Genomic DNA, 23,026 nt, shown 5'->3' on the forward strand with positions numbered 1-23,026 from the left:
TTTGTAGTCAGGATGTAGCCAAAGTAAACTTTGGGTGAGAATGTCACACTAAGTGGGAGATGGGGTAGTAGCATATAAATTATGCACTAGAGCAGTGTTTTTCAATTTTGGAAACTTTAAGATGCACGGACTTCAACTTCCAGAGTTCCCCAATCAATAGGTCTGGCTGGGGAATTCTGTGAGTTGAAATCTATACATCTTAAGTGGCCAAGGTTGGAAAAAAACTGCCCCGGCTCTTAAGGGGTCCCTGGGTGCTGCAATGGTATAACAAGGAGAGGCGAGGTTGGCAGTGAGGATTTGCAGATTCAGGGAAAGCATCCACCAGTGAAGGAAATATGAGGGTAAGGAAGATCCTGTGTTTCACTACTGACCAAAAGTTTCGTTAACCAAGTCCTATGAAACATTTCAATAATTTCAGTAGTCTCTTCATAAATATCTCTCTGCGTATATTTGTCTCTGTGCACTTATAAATTTATCATATATGTAAAAAGTCTTCCTAGGAAGCTGATTCTGGGGTAGGTAGGACTAAGCAGAGATATAAACCATCTCTGTTTCTTTGTTTAAAGTTCTTCCAGATGTAGAAAAGAAGATGATAACACTGGGAAAAATCTGTCAGTTGTTCTACTGCAGCAGCCTTCTCCAACCAGTTCTCTTCCAGATGTGATGGATCAGATCTCCCCTTATGGTTGTCTTGACAACTAGGGAACTATGGTTGAACGTATCTGGGGAAGTCTGCTCTGTGGGGTGGACAAGACAAACCACTAGGACTAGTTGGCAGAATATCATTCAATATGGACAAGGGACAATTTTATAATACAGCAAGGATTCCCTCTTCTCCAGAGGCAGCTTCATCTCAGGAAAAGCTATGGCTCGGTCTTAAGAGTTGGGCCAAAGTCAAGGATAAAAAGGAAGGAAATATGGCAAAGCTAGTGGATTCGAAATACTTCTGACAACCACTAGGGGGCAGTAGGTCCATTTCGATTTTCAAACCCACCCACCCCCACCCCCTTTTTTTTGTACTTTTCTCCAGCACTGTTTTGGCACAAACTTTTGTCAGCCCTTAATTAAGCTGCAGTGGAAGAGAGGGTTTCCTTTCACCCCTGGAGGAAACAAATAATCTCTTGATCTACACTGCAGCCCCAAATTTGGCACAGTATGCTGTGGAAGCCATTTGTAGGAGGCTTAGGAGTGGGGGCTGGGCCTTCATCCACACTTGGCAGGCTGTAGGAGAGGTCTTCACTTCTTAGTGTATAAGAAGAATTACCTTTCTTCCCCATGGCTACAGAGTAAATAATCACAGCATTGCTTTTGAGTAGTCCACCATCAATTCTGGTTCTCCTCAAGGTGCCTGCTTGAAAGGACTGATGTTTGAGTAATTTCTTTTGATCTGGGGAATAAGAATGGGTGATCCCTGCACCCCTTTTTGAAAGCTTCTTGCTGAGCCTAGCCTGACTCCTCCATCTCTGTTCCACTAAAATTGTCGTCTTGGATCCTGTGGTTGGGTGAATCAGGGGAAGCAAATTCCTGGTTAGGTGGTTGGGTGAATGGATTGAGAAATGAAGGAGAGGGAGAAGAGGGGAAAGGAGTGGAAGGAAAGAGAGGGGAGAGGGAGGAGGGGAGGGGTGAGAGAGGAGAGGAGATGAAAGAGGGGAGGGGAGAGAGGAATGGAAAGGAGAGAAAGGGGAAGGGTGAGAGAGAGGAATGGAAAGGAGAAGGAGAGGAGCAGAGAGGAAAGAGGGGAAGGGAGAGGGAGAGGAGTGGAAAGGAGAAGGAGAGGAGCAGAGAGGAAAGAGGGGAAGGGTGAGGGAGAGGAGTGGAAAGGAGAAGGAGAGGAGCAGAGAGGAAAGAGGGGAAGGAAGAGGGAGAGGAGTGGAAAGAAGAGGAAGGAGGGGAGAAGATGAAGAAGCAAAGCAAAGCAAGCAAGAAAAGTGCTCACTGGGTGGATTGATTTCTCGCTTCTCAACATTCTGACTCGCCTGATGTCCTCTGGACAGTATTTTTTTTCTTCCCCTTTTTTTCCTTCCCATGCCCTCTCCTCTCTCAAGTCCATCCCTACACTGGCGTGGTCTTCCTGTTGAGTGTGTTGGTGTTGGAGGAAGCATCTTTACCCAGGGTACCAGTGGCTCCTGCAACCCCAGGCCCAGTCACCGTGACGGACACTCCGGGATCTTTGGGGAAGGTATTGTGCAACTGTAAGAATCCGCCACCAGTCCCAGTCGCCCCGGAGGTTGTTGCCCCTGTGGAGGCGGTCTCACTGGCACCGCCGTAGAGGGAACTGACGTTGGCCTTGGATGGGTCCCTAGACAGTGTGTACATAGAGATGTCGGTGGAAGGGAAGCCCTTCAGGCCAACGGGAGAGGTTTCTCGAGACTGGGATGGCTCGGTGGAGCGGGAGCTGGAACGTGACCGGCGGCGGTATCGGAAACGGTAACTGGGCAGGCGCAAGATGGCCGAGGAGGAGGAAGAAGGGTTCTTCAAGAGTTCTGTGCGGCTTTTGCAATGGGCCTCGCGATTCTTCTCGATATATATGTTGACTGCCAGCACGCCAATCATCTCGGCCAGGATGAAGGAAAGGCCACCAAAATAAAAGGACCAGCCGTAAGAATAGTGGCTCTTCTTCTCATCGTCACGTTTTGTGCCGGGATCACCAGCATTGGCCGAGATGTAGACAATGACGCCAATGATGTTACTGAGGCCTGTGGCACAGAGAAGGCAACAATGGACTGATTAGTAAAAGAAGAAGGAAAAAGGAAAACCCCTAAACTTGCAACCATTTGTTTAGCAAACATTTGAGGTTACAATAGAACTTTTAAAAAAAGATGACTTGGAACCAATCTTTGCATTTACAACTACAGGTGGTCCTTGACTCACAACGGTTCATTTAGGTGACCATTCGAACTTACAACGGCACTGGGAAAAAGTGACTTATGATCATTTTTCACACTTACGACTATTGCAGCATCCCCCATGGTCACGTGATCAAAACTGAGCTGCTTGGCAAGTGGCATGTATTTATGACGGCTGCAGTGTTCCAGGGTCATGTGATCACCTTTTACGACCTTCGGACAAGTCAATGGGGAAGCTGGGCTCACTTAACAACCGTATTACTTGCAATAGTGGCAAATATCCGTAGTTCGGGTGGAGCATGAGGGTGGGGGTTCGTTCTCCGAGCTTGTAGGTTGGTGTCCGAACATTTTGTTACCAGGCTAGGTAACATCTTCAGCAGAGTTTAGGGGACGTCGGTGTCAGTGTTTTGTTTGTAACGGCTTCAGGTGTGGGTGTGTCAAGTGAGGGTCTGTGGTGGGTCTTGTGATGGGCCAGACCCTCAGCTTTGCAAGCAAATGCCCCACCCCACTCAAAAGAAGCTGTGTCCAGACTGTCTTCAGAAAGGTCAGGGCACACTGCCGTAGCACAACATTAAGAAAAGCATGAAGAGAAATGGCTGATTGACATCTTACTCTGTAACGGCAATCCCAAAAATTTCACATTCCGACACACAGCACCCAAATCACAACACACCACACAGCCAACCACTGTGCAAAAATGAACTCTACCGTACACAAAAGGGGTGTCAGAAATGACAGTCAGAATTCTCCAACCGCTAGGAAGAGCAATAGCCCATAATCCTACAGCCAGACTCCACCAGGAATTATCCAGAGCCAAAGACAAGATACAGAAGGATGAAAGAAACGAGGTAATCTACAAAATCAATTGTAACCCTTGCAACCAATTCTATGTGGGACAAACATCACCTCACTGAAAAACCAGGAACCACAAACGCCGGCTGGCAGTCAAATGCCATGATCCCAAATCCTTAAATCGCTACCCACACTGACACCAAACAGCACCAATTTGATTGGAGAAGCACAAAAACCATTGGCCATGCTACCACCCACCACACTCGTCAGTTCATCGAAACGTGGCACTCCACAAGCAATTCCATCAACAAGCACATTGATCTACAACCAGCCTACGAACCCCTCAGAATCCAAATCAACTGCACAGCCAACCAAAGACAACCGACCCTCAACCGATTCATGCAAACTACTTCCCACCAGCAATTCACCTCCCAATAACCCTGACCTGAGGTAACCTCCCCATCCCAAGACCCATTACAAGACCCTCACTTGACACAACTACACCTGACCCATCACAAGACCCATCACAATACTCACACTGATGACTCACACCTGACCCATCACAAGACCCTCACTTGACACACCCACATCTGACCCATCACAAGACCCATCACAAGACTCACACTGATGACTCACACTTGACCCATCACAAGACCCAAGACCTTCACTTGACACACCCACACCTGACCCATCACAAGACTCCCACTAATGACTCCCACCTGACCCATCACAAGACCCATCATAAGACCCTCACCTGACACAACCATACCTGACCCATCACAAGACCCAAGACCCTCACTTGACACACCCACACCTGACCAATCATAAGATCCATCACAAGACCCATCACAAGACACTCACCTGACACAACCATATCTGACCCATCACAAGACCCATTACAAGACCCTCACTTGACCCATCACACCTGACCCATCACAAGACCCATCACAAGACTTCCACTGTTGACACACCTGACCCATCACAAGACCTTCACTTGAACTATCACACCTGACCCATCACAAGACCCATCACAAGACCCTCACTTGACACACCCACACCTGACCTATCACAAGACCCATCACAAGACTGTCACTTGACACAACCATACCTGACCCATCACAAGACACATCACAAGACCCCCACTTGAGACAACCATACCTGACCCATCACAAGACACATCACAAGACCCCCACTTGAGACAACCATACCTGACCCATCACAAGACCCATCACAAGACCCTCATGATACACCCACACCTGACCCACCTGACCCATCACAAGACCCATTACAAGACCCTCACCTGACACAACCATACCTGACCCATCACAAGACCTTTACTTGAACTATCACACCTGACCCATCACAAGACACTTGCCACTCATACTTGACTCTTTAGAAGACTTATTACAAGACCCTCATTTGACACACACCTGACCCATCACAAGACCCACTGATGACTCACACCTGACCCCACCACAAGACTCATTACAAGACTCTCACTTGACACACGCACACCTGACTCATCACAAGACCCACTGACCACACGAAGCCCTTATAAACAGAGGAGCACTGACAGTGACTTCCCCTAAACTCCACTGAAGATGTTACCTAGCCTGGTAATGAAACGTTCAGAAACCAACCCACAAGCTTGGAGAATGAACCTTCACCCTCAACTGTGTTACCAACGGAACAGCTGCAGTAGTTCACTTAACAACTGTGGCATGAAAGATTGTAAAGTGGGGCAAAACTCACCAAATGTTTCACTTAGCAACAGAAATTTGGGGCTCAACTGTGGTTGTACATCAAGGACTACCTGTATTGCAACATCTCCAGAGTCATGTAACCAAAATTCAGGGACTTGGCATCTGTGATGTACTTAGTTGCCATGTCCCATGGTGATGTGATTGCCATTTGTCACCTTCCCAGTTGCCTTCCAACAGGAAAAGTCAATGGGGGGGACGCCCGATTTGCTTAACAGTCACACGATTCACTGAACAACTGCAGTGAACCGCTTAGCAACTGCGGCAAAAAAGGGTCATCAAATTGGGTACAATTCATTTAATTGCTTAACAATGGAAATTCTGGTCCTGATTGTGGTTGTAAGTTGAGGACTACCTGAATGACGATTCAATAGCAGGACTATAGTTGCATAGCTTCAGATTGAAGGACCTCTGGCAATACTGTAGCTGATTTTATTTCATTTGTATTGGTAGGCTGAGAACTATCCCTTTAAGAGACAGGAGAAGAACTTCTGAGCTCCTTTCTCTCCTTCTTTGGAGGAGGAGGAGAGGGACTGGGGAGTAATACCCTAATTTTACTTTTGTTTTTTAAAAAGCTGAAAAGCACACTGGCATAAGTTGGTCATTAACTACTGATTTGAGTAGTGCAATCTGAGAAGCTCTGAAAGCTACAAAAAATGTGATCCATGGATCACAGCTTGCACACTCTACCCTGGATGACAGAGAACACCTACACACACACACACACACAGAGAGAGAGAGAGAGAGAGAGAGAGAGAGAGAGACAGACAGACAGACAGACAGACAGACAGACAGACAGACAGACAGAGACAGAGACAGAGACAGAGACAGAGATTGGCTTCTCATTCCCCTATTTAGAAAGAAATGCCTGTAACAGAATATTTGTAGCTCAAGGTTGGACTGTGGGGTCTGTTAGATACTGGGTTCGTTGCTTGATTGACGAGACGAGTGAGTTCAGCAAAGATCATTTATTTGGTTGCCGGAACTGAACTGAGAAACAGGGCTGTGAGTGCCGCAATTTATACCCTGGCCTCTAGGCAGTGGCCAATAGGTTTAAAGCAACCTATTGCCACCCTAGAGGCAGCCAATGGCGGTGCTGGAGACGGGTTGTCTGAGGAGCTGGGAGCCATTAGCCAGCTTCCCTGCTTGAGCAACCTTCCAGCAATTAACCCCACCTGATATTCCTTTAGCAAGACAAAGCCCAATACATTACAGGGTCCTTGATGCTCTCTGAGCTTTGTGGTTTTCTTGTAGATGTTTCATTAGCCAACTAGGCAACGTCATCAGTGCTAGAGGGGGATGGGGTTTGAATCATTGATGATGTTAACTAATTGGTTAATGAAAGGTCTGCAACCCCCCCCCCCACCAAGCTCATAGTGCTGCAAGGACTCCACAGAAAGAATTGCAAACACTTTTCTGCAAGGCCTCTGATTGTGAAGCATCCGTGGTTTCTATTGGTACTTGGTGGTCCTTGACTTTCCTCGGGTCCTGCTGATAAGGGCCAAGATGCAGATTTTGATTATATGGCTGGTTGAATGGAAAGATAGAGGATCCATTACATTTAGATGTATACAATGGGAGTAGTAGGAAAACGAGAGGGCTTGGAGTCATTTAAAGCCCTTGCCTTATTTTACAGGACTGGAGAAGGAAGAGATAGATAAATGGATGGGTATAAGAAGGATGAACGATGAATAAATAAAGAGCGGGAAGACGGAGAAAACATGGCATGTCTATGAATATGAAATAAAGCGACATATGGGCTTAGTGCCTTCAAACGGTAAAGCCATTTGGGCTGTATAGCACACTTGTATTGCAACGCTTAACCTGTACCTCTGGCTAAAGTTAGGCTTGCTAATAAGATATCCTGGAGATATTGTAAACCAGGACAGTTCTAAGCCCTTCCATATCGAGTAAGAAAGAAATCTATGGCAAATAGGAATGACCCTGTGGGAAGGATCCAGAGAAAGAAATATTTTGGGGAATATTAAAAAGGCAGAATATATTTCTCCAAAGGAATAATGGAGAAGATCTTTAAAAAGGCAGAAACGTCTCCCTCCCCCCAGCTAGAAAACTCAGCAGAAACCAGCTTTTAGAAATGCAGATGTAATAATCCATTCAGGAAGGTTGGAGCCAGGAAGCTAGAAGCTATGAGATTAGGAAGACAAAGACCTCCAAAATCTACATACTCCACCCATACTCTAAAAGACATGACCTTTGGTGACATAATAGGATTAGCCCACCAATATCAAAAGAGCACACTCAGACTCAGGTCAAAGTACATGACCCAGGAAATACAAAGCCTCAAACAGGATGTTCTGTACCAGCCTGCTACCGGCCTTGCAGAAAGGCAACCCCTGTACAAACGGCAGAGGCTGGAAAACGTCTGAGGCTGGAAAACGTCTGCCAAGTTTAATTCACAAACAAACAACAGAACATGAAACAAGATATCGGAACTTTGATCCTCAAACGGAGCGGTTGCTTTCAGCAACCAGCCCTTCCCCAAACACTCCCTTTATTAGAGTTCAGGGCGTGGCCTCCCTGTGCCTCCTTCCGAGGAGTCCCACAGCCTTTCTCTGCTTGCTCCTGCTTGACTGCCTCCTGCGTCGGGCGTCCTTGAACAGGGCCAGCTGTGGGTCATCATCATCCGCACTGTCGGGCTCGCGCAGCTGAGAAGAGGGGCCTGGCTGGGGGCTCTGCGAAGCCTCCAAGCCATCATCAGCAAGTTCGTCTTCAACACCCTCCTCCTCCCCCTCGTCTGAGTCATCCGAGTCATCCGACCCGGCTGCCGGACCCACAGGCTGACCCTGAATCACAACACAGGAATAGGAAACAACCTCAAGAGCCCTAGAAAGGTATAAAAACCCACCACTCCCAGCTACATGTGGTCAGCTTTCCCAGAGCCATTCTTCTGTCTGGCTCTGCTCTTCAATAAACCACAACCTTCTTTCTAAAGCAGTCTCCATTTTGTTTATTCCCAGCTTGGACAGGACCCTGATGCAGAGTTTTCTTTCAGCAACCCAAAGGTGCTTTTCCAAAAGGCAGCTGGACTTTGTTTTTCCTTGAAGACATTTTGCTTCTCATCCAAGAAGCTTCTTCAGTTCTAAGAATGCATGCGATATCAGAACGGCTTTCCCCCACTCTAGATCCATTCATAGATCCATTCATAAACCAAGCCTGCAATTCCTAGAATTGCCAGTTACATTTCTGATTGCTATGGACACAACCGGAAGGGGAAAGTGGCAATCGTCATGAAGCTGAAGAAGGATGCATAAAATGGTACAAAGCAAGTAATGGATCAGGAGAGATGGATTACAGCAGCGCCTTCCCCCCACCCCCAACCTTTTAGGCACCAGGGATCGATTCCATGGATAGAGGTTTTTCCCACAGACCGGAGAGGGCATGGTTTTGTATGCTACCTGCATCCCATGGTTGGGGCTTCGCTTGTTTGCACGGCCTGGTTTCTGGCATGCTGCGGCCTGGTGTCGGTCCACAGATTGGGGGTTGGGGACCCCTAGATTACAGGATGAAGTGTTTGGCTGAGAGTTCTGATGAACAAACTATCTATGGCACTAATCTCTCTACAGATCCAGAGAGGGACAGTTTGCATCTACTTACTGTACAAGCAGTCCTTGACTTACGACCATTCATTTAGCAACCATTCAAAGTTGAGATGGTGTTGGGGAAAAATGACTTGGAACCCGGTCCTTACACTTAAGGACTGTTGCAGTGTTCCCATGGTGACATGATCGCTATTAGGTTGCTTGGCAACTAACAAGTATTTACGATGGTTGCAGCATCCCGTTTGATCGCCGTTTGCAACCTTCCCAGCAAGCTTCCATGAAGCAAAGGCAATGGGGGAAGCTAGATTCACTCAACAATCCCAGCGGAAAAAAGTGGTAAAATTGGACACATTCACATGAGGACTCACTTAATGACCACATCACTTAGTGACAAATGTTGCGGTCCCAATTGTGGTCGTAAGTCAAGGACTACCTGTACGATCCTCACTACACCACTTACCTGCAGCAACAAACAGGATGCCAGCACCTAGAATAATGTTGCGCTTCGACTTGTAGACACGGCTGGCAGCTACGCAGAAACCCCCTAGCAACAGCAAAAGAGCACTTAGGATAGGAAAGATGCTTGAGGCTCGTACCACTCCTGTGGAGGGAGGGAGGGAGGGAGGGAGGGAGGGAGGGAGGGAGGGAGGGAGGGAGGGAGGGAAGGAAGGAAGGAAGGAAGGAAGGAAGGAAAAGCAGAATATAAAACGGGGCACGAAACATGTTTCAGAGCAAACTTCTTACACATGGAAAATTGGCAAACTGGAGCCTTAGGATATGTGTATTTTCTCTAAGTTTTAGTTTTTGTCAGGCATTCAGTGTCTACAAATGCTTCAGCTCCACTTTCTGCATTTTAGAACTAACTGGACAACCCATGACTGATGGAGTTATCCTTTCAGAGATATTTCCTTACCTAAACCGAGAAACAAAATGAGCATGGGTGGGCAAAAAAAGGGGGGGGGGAACGGGAGTGATTTCTGACTTCCTGCTGGCTTCCCCATTGATTTTCCTTGTGGGAATCTGGCAAGGAATATTTGGAAATGAGGATCGCACAACTGTGGCTGACTCTGGCCACAATGCAGCAGCCACAACTTTGTGAAAACGAGTGTGAAGATCCTTGAAATTTCAATCACATAGATACAGGGAGTTCCAGATTTTGTATGCATTCTTTAAATAAGTGGACTTGCGGTCCCTTTATTCAAATATTTTTGCACTATGATGCACCATTTGGGCCAACTGAAGGTTACAAACATACAGGAGAGGTTTAGTGGAATATAGGTAAAGGTAAAGGTTCCCCCACACATGTGTGCTAGTCGTTTTCAACTCTAGGGGCCGGTGCTCATCTCCGTTTCAAAGCCGAAAAGCCAGCGCTTGTCCGAGGACATCTTCATGGTCATGTGGCCGGCATGACTATACGCCAAAGGCACACGGAACGCTGTTACCTTCCCACCGTAGTGGTCCCTATTTTTCTACTTGCATTTTTATGTGCTTTCGAACTGCTAGGTTGGCAGAAGCTGGGACGAGTAACAGACGCTCACTCTGTTACGCGGCACTCAACCCGCCAAACTGCCAACCTTCTGATCGACAAGCTCAGCATCTTAACCCACTGAGCCACCGCGTCCCTACATAGTGGAATATAGGTAACACCATCTGTTTTACAGGATTTTTCAAAGGATCCTAGGATTATATAATAATGACACACATAGTAGATATTAAACACTTTAGAATGACAGGGGAAAAGCACACATAGTATTAAGAATTAAGCTAGTCAATTAAATCAACAGATTTTACTGTAGGGAGTCAAATTGGTTTGGAAATTAAGGTGAATGAAGACCAGCCTATGTGGTAAATGGGGGAGGTTATTTTTCATAGCTGTAGAAGGGTATGGAGAGAGCCTTGAATAACAGTATGTAGCAAGTATGAGGAAAATACAGCTAGTCCAGGGGTCGGCAACCTTAAACACTCAAAGAGCCACTTGGACTCGTTTCCCAGAGGAAAAAAACCACTGGGAGCCGCAAAACCTGAAGAGTTTAATTTAAAAGAAATAGAGGCTGCTGTGCATGAGTTTTCTCTCTCTCTCTCTCTTTCCCTCACACCCACCCACCCTCCCTCCTCCTCCTCCTCTCCCTCTCCCTCTCTCCGATCTTCTGCTCACCTGGCAAGCTGGCTTCACGCTGTTCTCGGACAAGCTGACACACATTCTTATTGGGCTGGCTCTCCTGTCCTTGAGAGCTGCTGCTTTCTGCTGCTTCCTGTGGAGATGCAGCAAAGGCAGGAGCCCCACTGAAAAAGCTTGTCAGCTTCTCAGAGAACAGTGTGAGGCTACTCTCTTTTTTACACACACACACACACACACACACACACACACACACTCAGAGAGAGAGAGAGAGAGAGACGCACAAGTGCCTCTCTGTGTCTCTCTCTCTCTGCAAATGGCGGAGGATGACTGGGAGCTGCAGGAGAAGGCTGAAAGAGTCGCAAGTGGCTCCAGAGCCGCAGGTTGCCGACCTGTGAGCTAGTCCTTGGCTTACAATGATTCATTTTGTGACTGTTAAAAGTTACAACGGTACTGAAAATATAACTTATCTTTTTTCACACTTACGACCATTGCAACATCCCCATATGATCAACATCCCCATGAGATGCTTGGCAACTGACTCATATTTATGATGGTTGCCGTGTCCCAGATTTATGTGGTCACCCTTTGCCATGTTCTGACAAGCAAAGTCAACAGGGAAGCCAGATTCACTTAACAGCCGTGTTACTAACTTAACAACCGCAGTGATTCACTTAACAACGATGGCAAGAAAGATAGTAAAGTGGGGCAAAAGTCACTGAACAAATGTCTTGCTTAGTAACAGAAATTTTGGGCTCAGTTGTGGTTGTAAATTGAGGACTATCTGTATGAAATTTGCTAGGAAAAAACAGGAAGGCGTGAAGAAGAAACTCAGGATTCTCCCATCTCGATTCTCTTTAGTATAGAAAGCAAAAATGCACATTGGATCTCTTGTGGTATCATTACTTTATGGGTGATGGGCTAGTGATGGCCTTGCTTCCCTTCTACTTCCTTACCACTACTAGAATAAATTGACCAGGGATGTGATGCTGATGTCCAGAAGCAGCATATGACCTATCCTTTGCTTCCTGATGCTATAAACTCACAGACTAATTCAAGGCGTTTGGCTTGCTCGGTGACTTCTTCATAGCATAAGGTATTAGATGGATTTCTTTTTGGGAGGGGGTGCTTTTGAATCGGTGCTGATTCTGGCAACTGCTTGAACTAGTTCCTGCAGTTTTCATGGCAAGGTTTTGGAAGTGATTTGCCACTGCGTCTTTCCTAAATTTAAGAGGAAATGGTTGGCCCCAAAATGAACCAGATAGCTTTGTGCCTGGAGAACTAGAACTCCAATCCCCTGGTTTCTAGTAGGGTGCCTTAACCACCACATCAAACTGGCTCTTCCATTAGATAGCTTTACTTCTACTTGAGTTGCTATCTGGCAGAGGATAGAGATCACTCGCGCTCTGGGGTTGACCAAGGAGCAAATCAAAATTTGGTTTCAGAACTGTTGCATGAAATAAAAGAAGGGACATAAAGAAGGCACTGTTGGAGGTGCCACCTCAGCCAACGAAAGGGCACCCACTACTCTTATTTCAGCTGTATGTCAGTTTTATGCACTCATTCCTAAGTCTAGAGAATCTTGTTTCCTGATGAATCTTTTTTTTTTTAAAAAAAAGAGAGAGCAACATTCACATCAATTTTATGTGCATGTTTGTACAGCAAAAGCCGAAAGATGGCTGTGCTTTGATTTGTCTATTAATGACTGAGAAAGAGGAATTTTGATGGTTTTCATGAAAATGGGCTAAATATTTTCAGGGGACATGCAAGAGTTTTGTAGATAACACATTCTCTGGGTAATTGTGTTAAAACACAAGCATTAACAGCAATTAATAATTGTCTCCTATTTTGAGTTCCGGGTCCTGTCTCCCAGGGTGATCAAAGAACTGCCTCGGGAAAGCAATATGTGGGTGGATATATTCAGTTATATCACATCCATCCATCCATTCATCCATCCATCCATCCATCCAAGTAATTTAGACCAGCGTTTCTCAACCTTGAGAACTTTATGTGTGAACTTCAGCTCCCAGAATTCCCCAGCTAGCATTCTCATGCTGGTTGGAGAATTATGGGAGCTGAGGACCAAATATCTTAAAGTTCTCAGAGTTGAGAAACATTGCTCTAAATTGCTTGGATGGATGGATGGATGGATGGATGGATGGATGGATGGATGGATGGATGGATTATATAGGCTGATTTAGAAACTATCTAACTCCAGAAGTCTCTGGCTATCTTACAATGTTAAAGCAGGAGGACAACAAGAGCAAAGAACATGGACATCCCAAAGACAAAAACTGGATAATAATCCATAGAGGCTGAGTGCCTACCTTATAGGTCCTGGGGAAACGGCCAGGTTTTCAACATTTTGAGCATCTTCAGGTCGGACCTATGTGGGTCTCTTGGGGAATATTATTAGAGCACCACAACAAGAAGGCACCTAATTGGATGGGATTATATTTTTTACTGTCTGAAGCAAATTTCTCAGTTGTGCCCTTATAAAGACAAAAATGGTCTTCTGTCCATTACAGGTAATGCTCGACTTGCAACCATTCATCTAACGGCCATTTGAAGTTACAACAACACTGAAGTGACTTAACACTTCATTAACATGACTGTTGCAGTGTCCCCAGGGTCACGTAATCAAAATTTGGGTGATTGACAACCAGCATGGGGCTTTCCAGGGTCCCCTGATCCCCATTTGTGGTCTTCCCAGTTGGCGTCCGACAAAGTCAATAAGGGAAGCCAGATTCACTTAATGACTGTGTTGAGTCGCTTAACAACTGCAGCGATTCGCTTAACAACCATGGCAGACAAGGTCGTAAAATTAGGCACGACCCACTTAACAACTGCCTTGCTTAGCAATGGAAATTCTGGTCCCAATTGTGGTCGTAAGCCGAGGATTACCTGTAATTACATGAAAACCTGACTAATGTCCTGCTCTTTAAACTGTAAACTGCGTTTTAAATGCAGCTTCATTAACAATGACGTGTATAAACAGGGTTCACCAACAAGCAGGAGAGTAATTGATTCTATTACATGAATAATGTATTCCTGACCTTGCATAAATAGCGAATACAAGTGAGGTCTCTTCTAAGAGAACACAACTTTTGGTGATTTGTTGGATATAGGAACACAGTTTTCTTGGCAGCTTTTCAGAAAAGATGTGATGCGGACACTTTCTGGAAAGGTTTTCAACTTCCTTGTCTAGCCCAGGGGTAGGCAACCTTGGCTCTTTTAGGACTCGTGGACTTCAATTCCCAGAATTCCTGCACCAGTATGGCTGGCTCAGGAATTCTGGGAGTTGAAGTCCACGAGTCATAAAAGATCCAAGGTTGCCTACCCCTGGTCTAGCCGATAGCTCTACAGTTCCCCAATGAACACACACTGAAGTATTAGCTAGGTTTGATCTTGCTTAGCTTCCGAGTCAAAATAAAGTCAGCAGTATACTAATTACGGATTTGTAAAGTGAAAATTTATTTACCCCATTTATTTAACCAAATTTGCCTAGACATTAAAATTAGGATCAGAAATCAGGCCCTGAGATCCCTGATTAGTAAAGTTCTGACGAGCAAATTTATTTTTCCAAAAAAAAAAGAAATCATATATTTTTTCTCCCTATTCAATCTGTGATTCGACAATCACAGATGTTGAATTCCCTCCCAAGGAGGACTAACAAGCTCCTTTCCTCGCTTTGGAAGGGGAGAAAAACAACCCCTAAAACAAAAAATGAGTTTTAAAGAAAACTTCCCAGTTGTGATAGTACTAAACCTAAACAGGCCTCTTATATACCCACAACTACGGTAGATCTTTCTTATAAACGGTGCTTGTTTTGACTGTGCTCTGCAGACGTATGCTACGGTTTTGGACACTGAGTTGTATTTTGAGCATTTGTAAAAATTGCCTTTTATTATTATAGGCTTCTTTACAGATATGATGAAAAAGGATAACTTTTGTCCTGCATCTGGCAATGAACGAGACCTTGCGCCTTATTTTATTTATTTATTTTTTGCATCTGGAATTTAACTCTTAGGTCAGTAGCCTAAATAATTCTTAAATGCAAGTAGAAAAATAGGGACCACTCCGGTGGGAAGGTAACAGCGTTCCGTGCGCCTTTGGCGTCTAGTCATGCCAGCCACATGACCACGGAGACGTCCTCAGACAAGCGCTGGCTCTTCGGCTTTGAAACGGAGATGAGCACCGGCCCCTAGAGTTGGAAACGACTAGCACGCATGTGCGGGGGAACCTTTAACTTTATATAAGCATATTATTTCTCACTGAGCCTGCCATAGGTTAACTTCCTCTGCAAATATTGATGTCCCTTGCTTTTTGACCAGGAGGTAAAACTTTAATATTATAAGACTGCAGGAAAGGGAGAGACACCAATAAGGGAGCAATAGGGATCTTCCCCTTTTCCTTTGGCACACAGAAAGCAATTAAATGGCCATTGTCAAAATTTGGCTGGAGCCTTACTCTGAAGCATAATCCACATAATGAAGATGCCAGCCCTACCTTCAGAATTTGTGTTTGTGTGTGGCTGTGTGTGTGGCTGTGCTGGTGGAGGGTAGGTGATGGCAGAAGGAGGCACACAAGAAGCTTCTACTGGAATATTCAGAAGTTTGAAAAAGCTGCATCTATCTCGCTGTGGCTTCTTTCTCCTTTGCCAGGCATCTCCCCCCCCCCATCACCACTAAAACAAAAATCACATCTCTTTTATAGGAAAGTAAACCAATACATCTGTAACTACTGCATGTGTCTCATCCTGTGGAAAACCTGAGTGCTCAGTAGCCCTGTGGTGGTAAACGTATGGCGTCCCTGAGGGTTTTACTCCGCTAGTTGTTGCCGACTATAGGAGGCGGTGCTCAGCTCTGTTTCAAGACCATTGAGCCAGCACTTTCCAAAGACATTTCCGCAGTCATGTGGCCGGTATGACGTCACGGAGCTCTGTGACCTTCCCACAGAACTGGTATCTATTTATCTACGGTACTCGAATTTACATGCTTTCGAACCGCTAGGTTGGCAGGACCTGGAACAAGGACGGGAGCTCACCTCATCGTGTGGTGCTAGGGCAGTGATGGTCAACCTTTTAAAGACCGAGTGCCCAAAACCCGCCCTCCCTCCCCGCTCCGCCTACCGCCCTGCCTGCTCCGCCCCTGCCCACCCCCTGCCCTGCCCTCCTGCAGGGCCACCCACCGCCTCCATGGCCCGCCGCAGATCGCCCAGGCAGCCCTGCAGCGCCATGGCAGCCACCCCTCTGCCCGCACCCCGCAACATCATCTGCACGCGACGGTGGGGTGCGAGGGCGGAGTCTTGTCCCTGCTGCCCGGCTGCCATGTCCTTGGCTGCACTGCTCCGTGTGGGTCGTGCCCAGGGGGCGACTCTCCTCTAGGGGGGCTGCTGGTGAGGAGAAGGCAGGGCTGGGGCGACCGGACATGCCCACAGAGAGGGTTCTGAGTGCCGCCTCTGGCACTCATGCCATAGGTTTGCCACCACTGTGCTAGGGTCTTGAACTTGGGCTGCTGGCTTTCCAGCTGAGAAGTCCAGCATCTTAACTGCTGAGTCACTGCACTGCCCTTTCCCTATGTTGGGATTTCATTGAATTCCATACATTCCAAAGAACAACAGTGACAGGGCATTGCCGAGGCCAAGATAGAAGAATGAATAAGCCACCTATTTATACATACGTAGGAGGTATTCCGCACTGTCGTGATCATAGTCTGTGTCCTCTGGAAAATGGTTGATTTTCACACACACCCCTCGCTTCAACCCTGCAAACAGGAAGAGACAAATTACCAGCTGTTTGGGGATTAGACCAACGTTATTTGGCATCATGCTGGAATTAACCCCATGCTGGATTGTCAATGATGCTACTTTCCTTCTCATTCCCAATCTTACAACAGCATTTTCCAGCATGATGGGAACAACATGACCCTATTTGGAGGCCATTGAGTTACAGAAGATCATTTGACACCATCACAGACTAGTTTTACCAAGCTGATATTGGATGTATATCTCATGCCAGGCCTCCGTTATTAAATGCTAACCCACCCAATTCTCCCTTGCAATGTCTAACTGTGACACTGGGAACAATTGTTCAGCACAACACTTTCTGATAAGCTTTTCAGTCAGCTATATCAGTGTTTCTCAACCTCAATGATTTTAAGATGCATGGAATTCAACTCCCAGAATCCCCCAGCCAGCTGGCTAGGGAATTCTGGGACTTGAAGTCCATGCATCTTAAAATTGCTGAGGTTGAGAAACACATGCTATGTCACCAGTGGATGCTAGAATAAGATTTATAAAGCGAGTTACACACATGCTACCAATTTTGCATCCATAACCTTTAAGTGTAGCTGAGCCCACTTACAAGGAAGACTTAAGGGTTTGGGATGGTTAACTCTGGTGGCTTTAAGATGGGGTTAGGAAAATGCTTGGAGGATTGGAACTGGGTAACAGATGCTTAGCTGAATCTTGGAGAGGCAATGGGGTGGAATTTCTATAGGTTGTCACTATTTCTATGCCCCAAATGCTGTTTTCATAAGAAAGGTGTGTTTTGAGAAAAGAGAGAAGAAATCGCTTGAGTGTTTTAGCTAATCAATCCCCAAAACTGTATCAATCACTCTCTGTCTAGTGCAGGGATAGGCAACCTTGGCTCTTTTATGACTCACAGACTTCAACTCCCAGAATTCCTCAGCCAGCAGGAATGCTAGCTCAGGAGTTCTGGGAGTTGAATCCACGAGTCATAAAAGAGCCAAGGTTGCCTACCCCTGGTCTAGTGTATCCTTCCTCAACTGAAACCCAACCAGCATGTTAAATTCAAAGCTGCAACTAGCATACATATGGTGCTGTATCTAATTTGCTTCTTTTAAAAGCCTCGCTCGTTAGTGGCTTATGTACCTTTTTTTAGTCAAAAGCCAGCAAGATTTCTTCTACAACAAATGTAAAACCAAAGTCGTAAAACCCTAATTAAAGCCTGTATTAGTAAAGGAACTGTAGAATGCTGAAGATAATTTAACAAGCCAAATTAAATAAGTGCTTCTTTAACGTAATTGGGAAAATGTGGAAATGCCCTCTTTGCTGAACACATCATCTGTAGGAGAAAGGGGGGAAAAACGGGAGAAGCTATCTTACGCCTGTCAGATGTTCAGAATGTCAATACCCATTAGTCCAAAACATCTGGGTGACAAGAATTACGTCCCTTTGTGATCTGCATAATTTTCCTCCTACTTAAGAGCATCCAAATGTCCTTCGAGTGGCCTTCGATTCCTACCGTTCTGTTGTCATAAGCCAGGTTAACTAGAAGATCATAGGGGTAAAAAGCAACCCTACTTATGACAGGTTGCTTAATGACCATTCCAAGTTATGACAGACATCCCCAGAGCTACTTATGCCCTGTTTTCAAAGTTAGACAGCTGCACCCATCCACACACACACCACACACCATGGTCATGTGATTGTATTTTGGGCACTTGGCAACAGGTTCCCCTTTACTGCTCTTTGGGGTTCCCAGGATCACGTGATCATGATGTGTGATGTTGTTTGCCAGTTTAAGCATTTGCTTCCAGTTTCTGGCAAAAAAAGGCCATTGGAGAAAATGGTTCCACTGAAGGGCTCTGTCATTTATTTAACAACCGATGCAAAAAATGTAACAAAAAAAAATCACTCAGGTCTGGTCACGTGATGCCTCAACTTATAACCACAATATCTTAATGATCATAATTCCAGGCTACGTTATGGTTGTAAGTCAAGGACTATCTGTTACCAGATAAGGATGTGTTGTTTTAACACCTTAATCAGGGAATTACGTCCATTCTGGGAAAAAATTGATTTGCCCCACAGCAAACAGGGATGGCTAAAAGGAAGATAGCAAAAGTGTTGGCTCTATCCTTATGAAGGCTCACAACATTTAAAGGCAAAGTCAGGGTGAAAACACAGGTTCTCTCTAAGTAAATGTGTGTAGGCAATGTGGCAGCCTGTTTACTGTTATGTAGGTGAGGTGAGGAATTCAAGAGCAAGACAGTGCTTTATATGAATAACAAATACATATTTATACTTAGTATAATGCCTGTCATAACAGCCAAAATGTGTTGGCTTGTAGATACGAAGTTATCTACATGAATTCCCTGTCAGATCACTTTTGTAATATTATCTCAGCAGTATGTCTATGGAGATTCTCAGTCATCCAGGTCATAGTTATCCAAAGGTGCATTTTCATGAGTCAGAATTGAACAGCCCTCTCTCAACAGTGGGGGAGGGATACGACACCATCTATCTCCAGCCTACAACACAGTCCTTTCAGCAGTTCCAAGAAGACTCAACACCCATTGGCACCACTCAGGTGACCTTGAGGATCTCCAAGTGGCCTCCACGACTGTCTAAAACAGACATGTTAAACTCGTGACATCACGTGACGTCACACAACGTATAGGAGCCTTTTCGCCATTGCCGGCAGTGGGGTGGGCGCGGCTTCCGGATGACGCATCCGGCCCGCGGGCTGGCAGTTTGACACTCCTGGTTTGAAAGAAGGCAAATGGCCAGCTGTCTGCAAGGAGTATAAATCCTTCCATTCCCCACCATCCAGTCAGAGCTGAAGAAGCTTCTTGGATGAGAAGCGAAACGTCTTAAAAACAACAACAAGAAAGTCCAGTTGCCTCGTGAAAAAGCACCTTTGAGATATTTCAGCAGTATGCATTTCCCCCCAGGAATAAATACCTGCATATAGGCACGGGGGGGGGGGGAACTAACCTCCTTGATGATCTCAATAATCTAGTTGAACCTCACATCTCATCTTGGCTTTTTGGAGAGGTGGGGCTGCTTATGTTAAATGCTGGCAGATTGGAACAGAACGATGGTAACTGGCTTTCCAGTGCAAGAGACCAATATTTGAACTGTCATCCTATTAAGCCTACCTCACCAAAAGCTTCTCTCCATAAGTTGTAATTAGGCCATGTTCTATGCAGGAATCTGGAATTTGTTCAGTTGCATTTTACCAACCATCCAGATGGTGGTAATTGGGCAACCTGTTCTTATCAGATGTTTTCTGTTAATCTACCCATCTTTATTCAGAGCTTCCATCTTTTCCCAGGAATCAAATACAATTTGGGGCAGTTTCCCAAATGTAGATTAGAAGAGCATTATTGAGGCTTTTCAGAACTATTGTGCCTTTAATTACAAACTTCCTCTTTGTGGCTTCTGCCTGATTGCTTCCTGTTCCAAATGGAACTGCAATTTAGATGTCTATTAATCAGCCTCTCTTTCCTTGAACTCTAAGAGTTTTGATTACTGATTTCCTCTTTTTCTTTATGTTCTTATACTAAAAAAAAGTCTTACAGTAGAAAAGAAAAAAAAGTAATTATTTAAATTCTCTTATCCCATGAGGAACAAGACCCATGAGGAACAAGACCCAGTTTATTTATGAGGATTCATCAATTATGCTGATGTTGTACAGTACAGAATGCAATTAAAAGCAGGAGCTGTGAGGTGGGAACTTCTAATTAAAGGTATGCTGGAAACCTTTGCTGACTCAAACTTACTTAATATTATAGAAACTCGTGAACACAAGCTCGGCTGGATAATACGGCACCAGGGTAAATGTAAAGTAGAACTACTGTTTTAATTCTGCATTCAGTTAATTTAGGGGGAAACAATGCCTCCCAGTGTGGAAGCAATATTGGTTTTTACACAAGCTAATCAGTGCATAATTGCAGTATTTAAAGCTTTTGTAGTTTCTTGTCTTCTGCCTCTAGACCTTCTCTTTTATTGGATAAATTCTCTAGTAAAGAAATCATCTCCTTAGAGAACTTGGTCATTAATTGCTCCAGGTTTGATCTACTGTAATATGAGGGGTCCTTGGTGCTCTCTGAGCTTGATTGTTTTCTTACAGATGTTTCATTACCCATATCAGGTAACATCATCAATGCTGGTAGTCATAGTGAGGATCAGGGCTTTTTTTCTCATAGAACGCTCAGAATGGAGTTCCGGCACCTTTTTTGGATGGAACCTTGTAGGGTAGGCAAGGCGGGTTGTCTGACATGTGTGAGTTCCGGCACCTTTTTCTTTTACAAAAAAAGCACTGGTGAGGATGATGGGTTTGGGTAATGAAACATCTGCAAGAAAAAACCAAGCTCACAGAGCACCAAGGACCCTTCATTTCAACCCTGAGCTGCAAATATTTTTCTTTATTGATACTGTAATATCTTGTGGTACACCTGTTGTCTACCTAAGCTTGCTTTCCCACAATGCTAGAATGTTTTCTCTCTCAAACCTGCTTCAACAAGTGGGCGACTTACCTTCTAGACAGCATATTCTCCAGAGACCTGAATGGGTGAGTCCTCCTGGATCTTTCTTATCTTTCTGGGGTGTTTCCTCAGTAGAGATATTAGTGGTATTGCAAATGAAGGCACGAGCATACAGCCAGTAATCTGTGCCAATGGCGATGATCATGAGACCAAAGGCAGCAAATGCCCCCACAGTTGTGAGTAGGATCTGGACACCTTTCTCACACCAGACCATCCTCTCTTCATTCCAGCGCTTAAGTGACTCCAGCTTGGCGGTAAGAAACGACGCCAGTTGTTACAAATGCAATCAGCAGAGGCAGTGGCGATTATGGAGGCCTTGCCTACTGTATTTAGATCCAGTAGGCAGGATCTGGAACACAAGTTCTTTTGAGAAATGAGAGAGAATTTTCTTTTGCCTGGATGAATGCGATGAAGGAACCTGGATACAGAGTAGGCTAGGAAGATTGTTTCAGCAACGTCCGCAAAGAAGCTCTTGAAACTCCTGTGAATCAAGCTGGTAGACGTTCCTTTGGATTTCTTCTGAAATGTTGTATGTTGGATGCCCCACTCTTCAGGAAAGATGAACAGATGGACTTCAAGAGAGGTTTGAAAGAAGATACAGGAACATCTGAGGCAATTTCTGAACAACTTCCAAGAATTTTAAGAAAGCATATGGATAATATATGAAGAACTTTTCAAAAAATTATGCCGGTGGGATTTGTGGAGGACACAGTTGGAAGATGAAGATCGGATATTCAGAAGACTATGATATGTTGGGAAATTTTGGAGAGATGGAGCTTCTAGATCACGGCCGTCAAAATCCTGAAGAACTAGTGGAAAAACAGCTGGAAAGTAACCACAGGACATCCACTGTTGGAATACCAGATGGTTATCAGGAAATATCTAGATATTAACTACAGGTTTTTGGAAGCCTATTTTCTTGGAAATCTAATGAATCCTCTAGTCCAGTGTTTCTCAACCTTGGCAAATTGAAGATGGGTGGACTTTAACTCCTAGAATTCTGGGAGTTGAAGTCCACACAAAGCGGAGAAACAAAAAGGTCTGCCACTAAGATTTGGTAGCAGGAAGAAGGGGGAGAGGGAATAGATAACTTTTAGATTTCTTTTTATGTCTACTGAATATTTTTTACAAGCCCCCGGAAAAAAATAAATATTCAAAAATACTTCATGGTGTCTCCTAGAATTTTTCATTCACTCTTAATCTACGGCTTCAGGAAGTTTTCAGAAATGACTGAGAATACACTGATTATCCTTATGTCAAATCTTATTTGGTTTATTTCCTTCTTTTTGGCTGTATGAAACACCTTAAATTCCAGATTCTGCTTTTCAGCTTGACGCTCACCTTTATTTAAGGGGTTGATTGATTTATTGCTTGCCACTCAATAAGGAGTCAGCCAATATTATTTTTGAGTAAATGGGGCAAAATGAAGAAAAATAAAGAGTTGAGTATATATATAAAAAAAGATTTTCTTACAGAAAAGAGTTCGCACCCCATTCATTGCTGCGGTGTTAACTACAGGCATCCTGATCTTTTGGAACATTTTATTATTTATTTTTATATAAATAAGATTATGATCTAAATTCACCACTAGTACATGTAGCCCTTGACCTGCAGGCACAACTGTGCCCAGAATTTCCATTGCCAAGCGAGGCAACTG

General features: G+C 44.8%; 1 protein-coding gene across 1 annotated transcript; it reads right to left on the minus strand.

Moving 5' to 3' along the window:
* Window positions 1-1,999: 1,999 nt before the first annotated feature.
* LOC308676726 (voltage-dependent calcium channel gamma-8 subunit-like) lies at window positions 2,000-21,607 on the minus strand. The gene is made up of 4 exons (XM_081342731.1): window positions 21,361-21,607; window positions 16,756-16,839; window positions 9,419-9,559; window positions 2,000-2,696 (listed from the first exon to the last, which is right to left on the minus strand). Exons 1-4 carry the CDS (start codon window positions 21,581-21,583, stop codon window positions 2,053-2,055), a joined length of 1,092 nt encoding a protein of 363 aa, XP_081198857.1. The 5' UTR covers window positions 21,584-21,607; the 3' UTR covers window positions 2,000-2,052.
* Window positions 21,608-23,026: the final 1,419 nt, after the last annotated feature.

The sequence above is a fragment of the Vipera berus genome (assembly GCF_964194415.1).
Source record: "Vipera berus genome assembly, chromosome: W".
Taxonomy (NCBI): domain Eukaryota; kingdom Metazoa; phylum Chordata; class Lepidosauria; order Squamata; family Viperidae; genus Vipera; species Vipera berus.

What these genes read in the sequence shown, in the direction of transcription:
- LOC308676726 (XM_081342731.1), bottom strand. Translation starts at nt 21,583, where the DNA reads ATGGTCTGGTGTGAGAAAGGTGTCCAGATCCTACTCACAACTGTGGGG. An exon ending in GAGAATATGCTGTCTAGAAG is followed by an intron (nt 16,840 to 21,360) that starts GTAAGTCGCCCA and finishes TCCTGTTTGCAG; the next exon opens with GGTTGAAGCGAGGGGTGTGT. An exon ending in CAGTGCGGAATACCTCCTAC is followed by an intron (nt 9,560 to 16,755) that starts GTATGTATAAAT and finishes CTCCCTCCACAG; the next exon opens with GAGTGGTACGAGCCTCAAGC.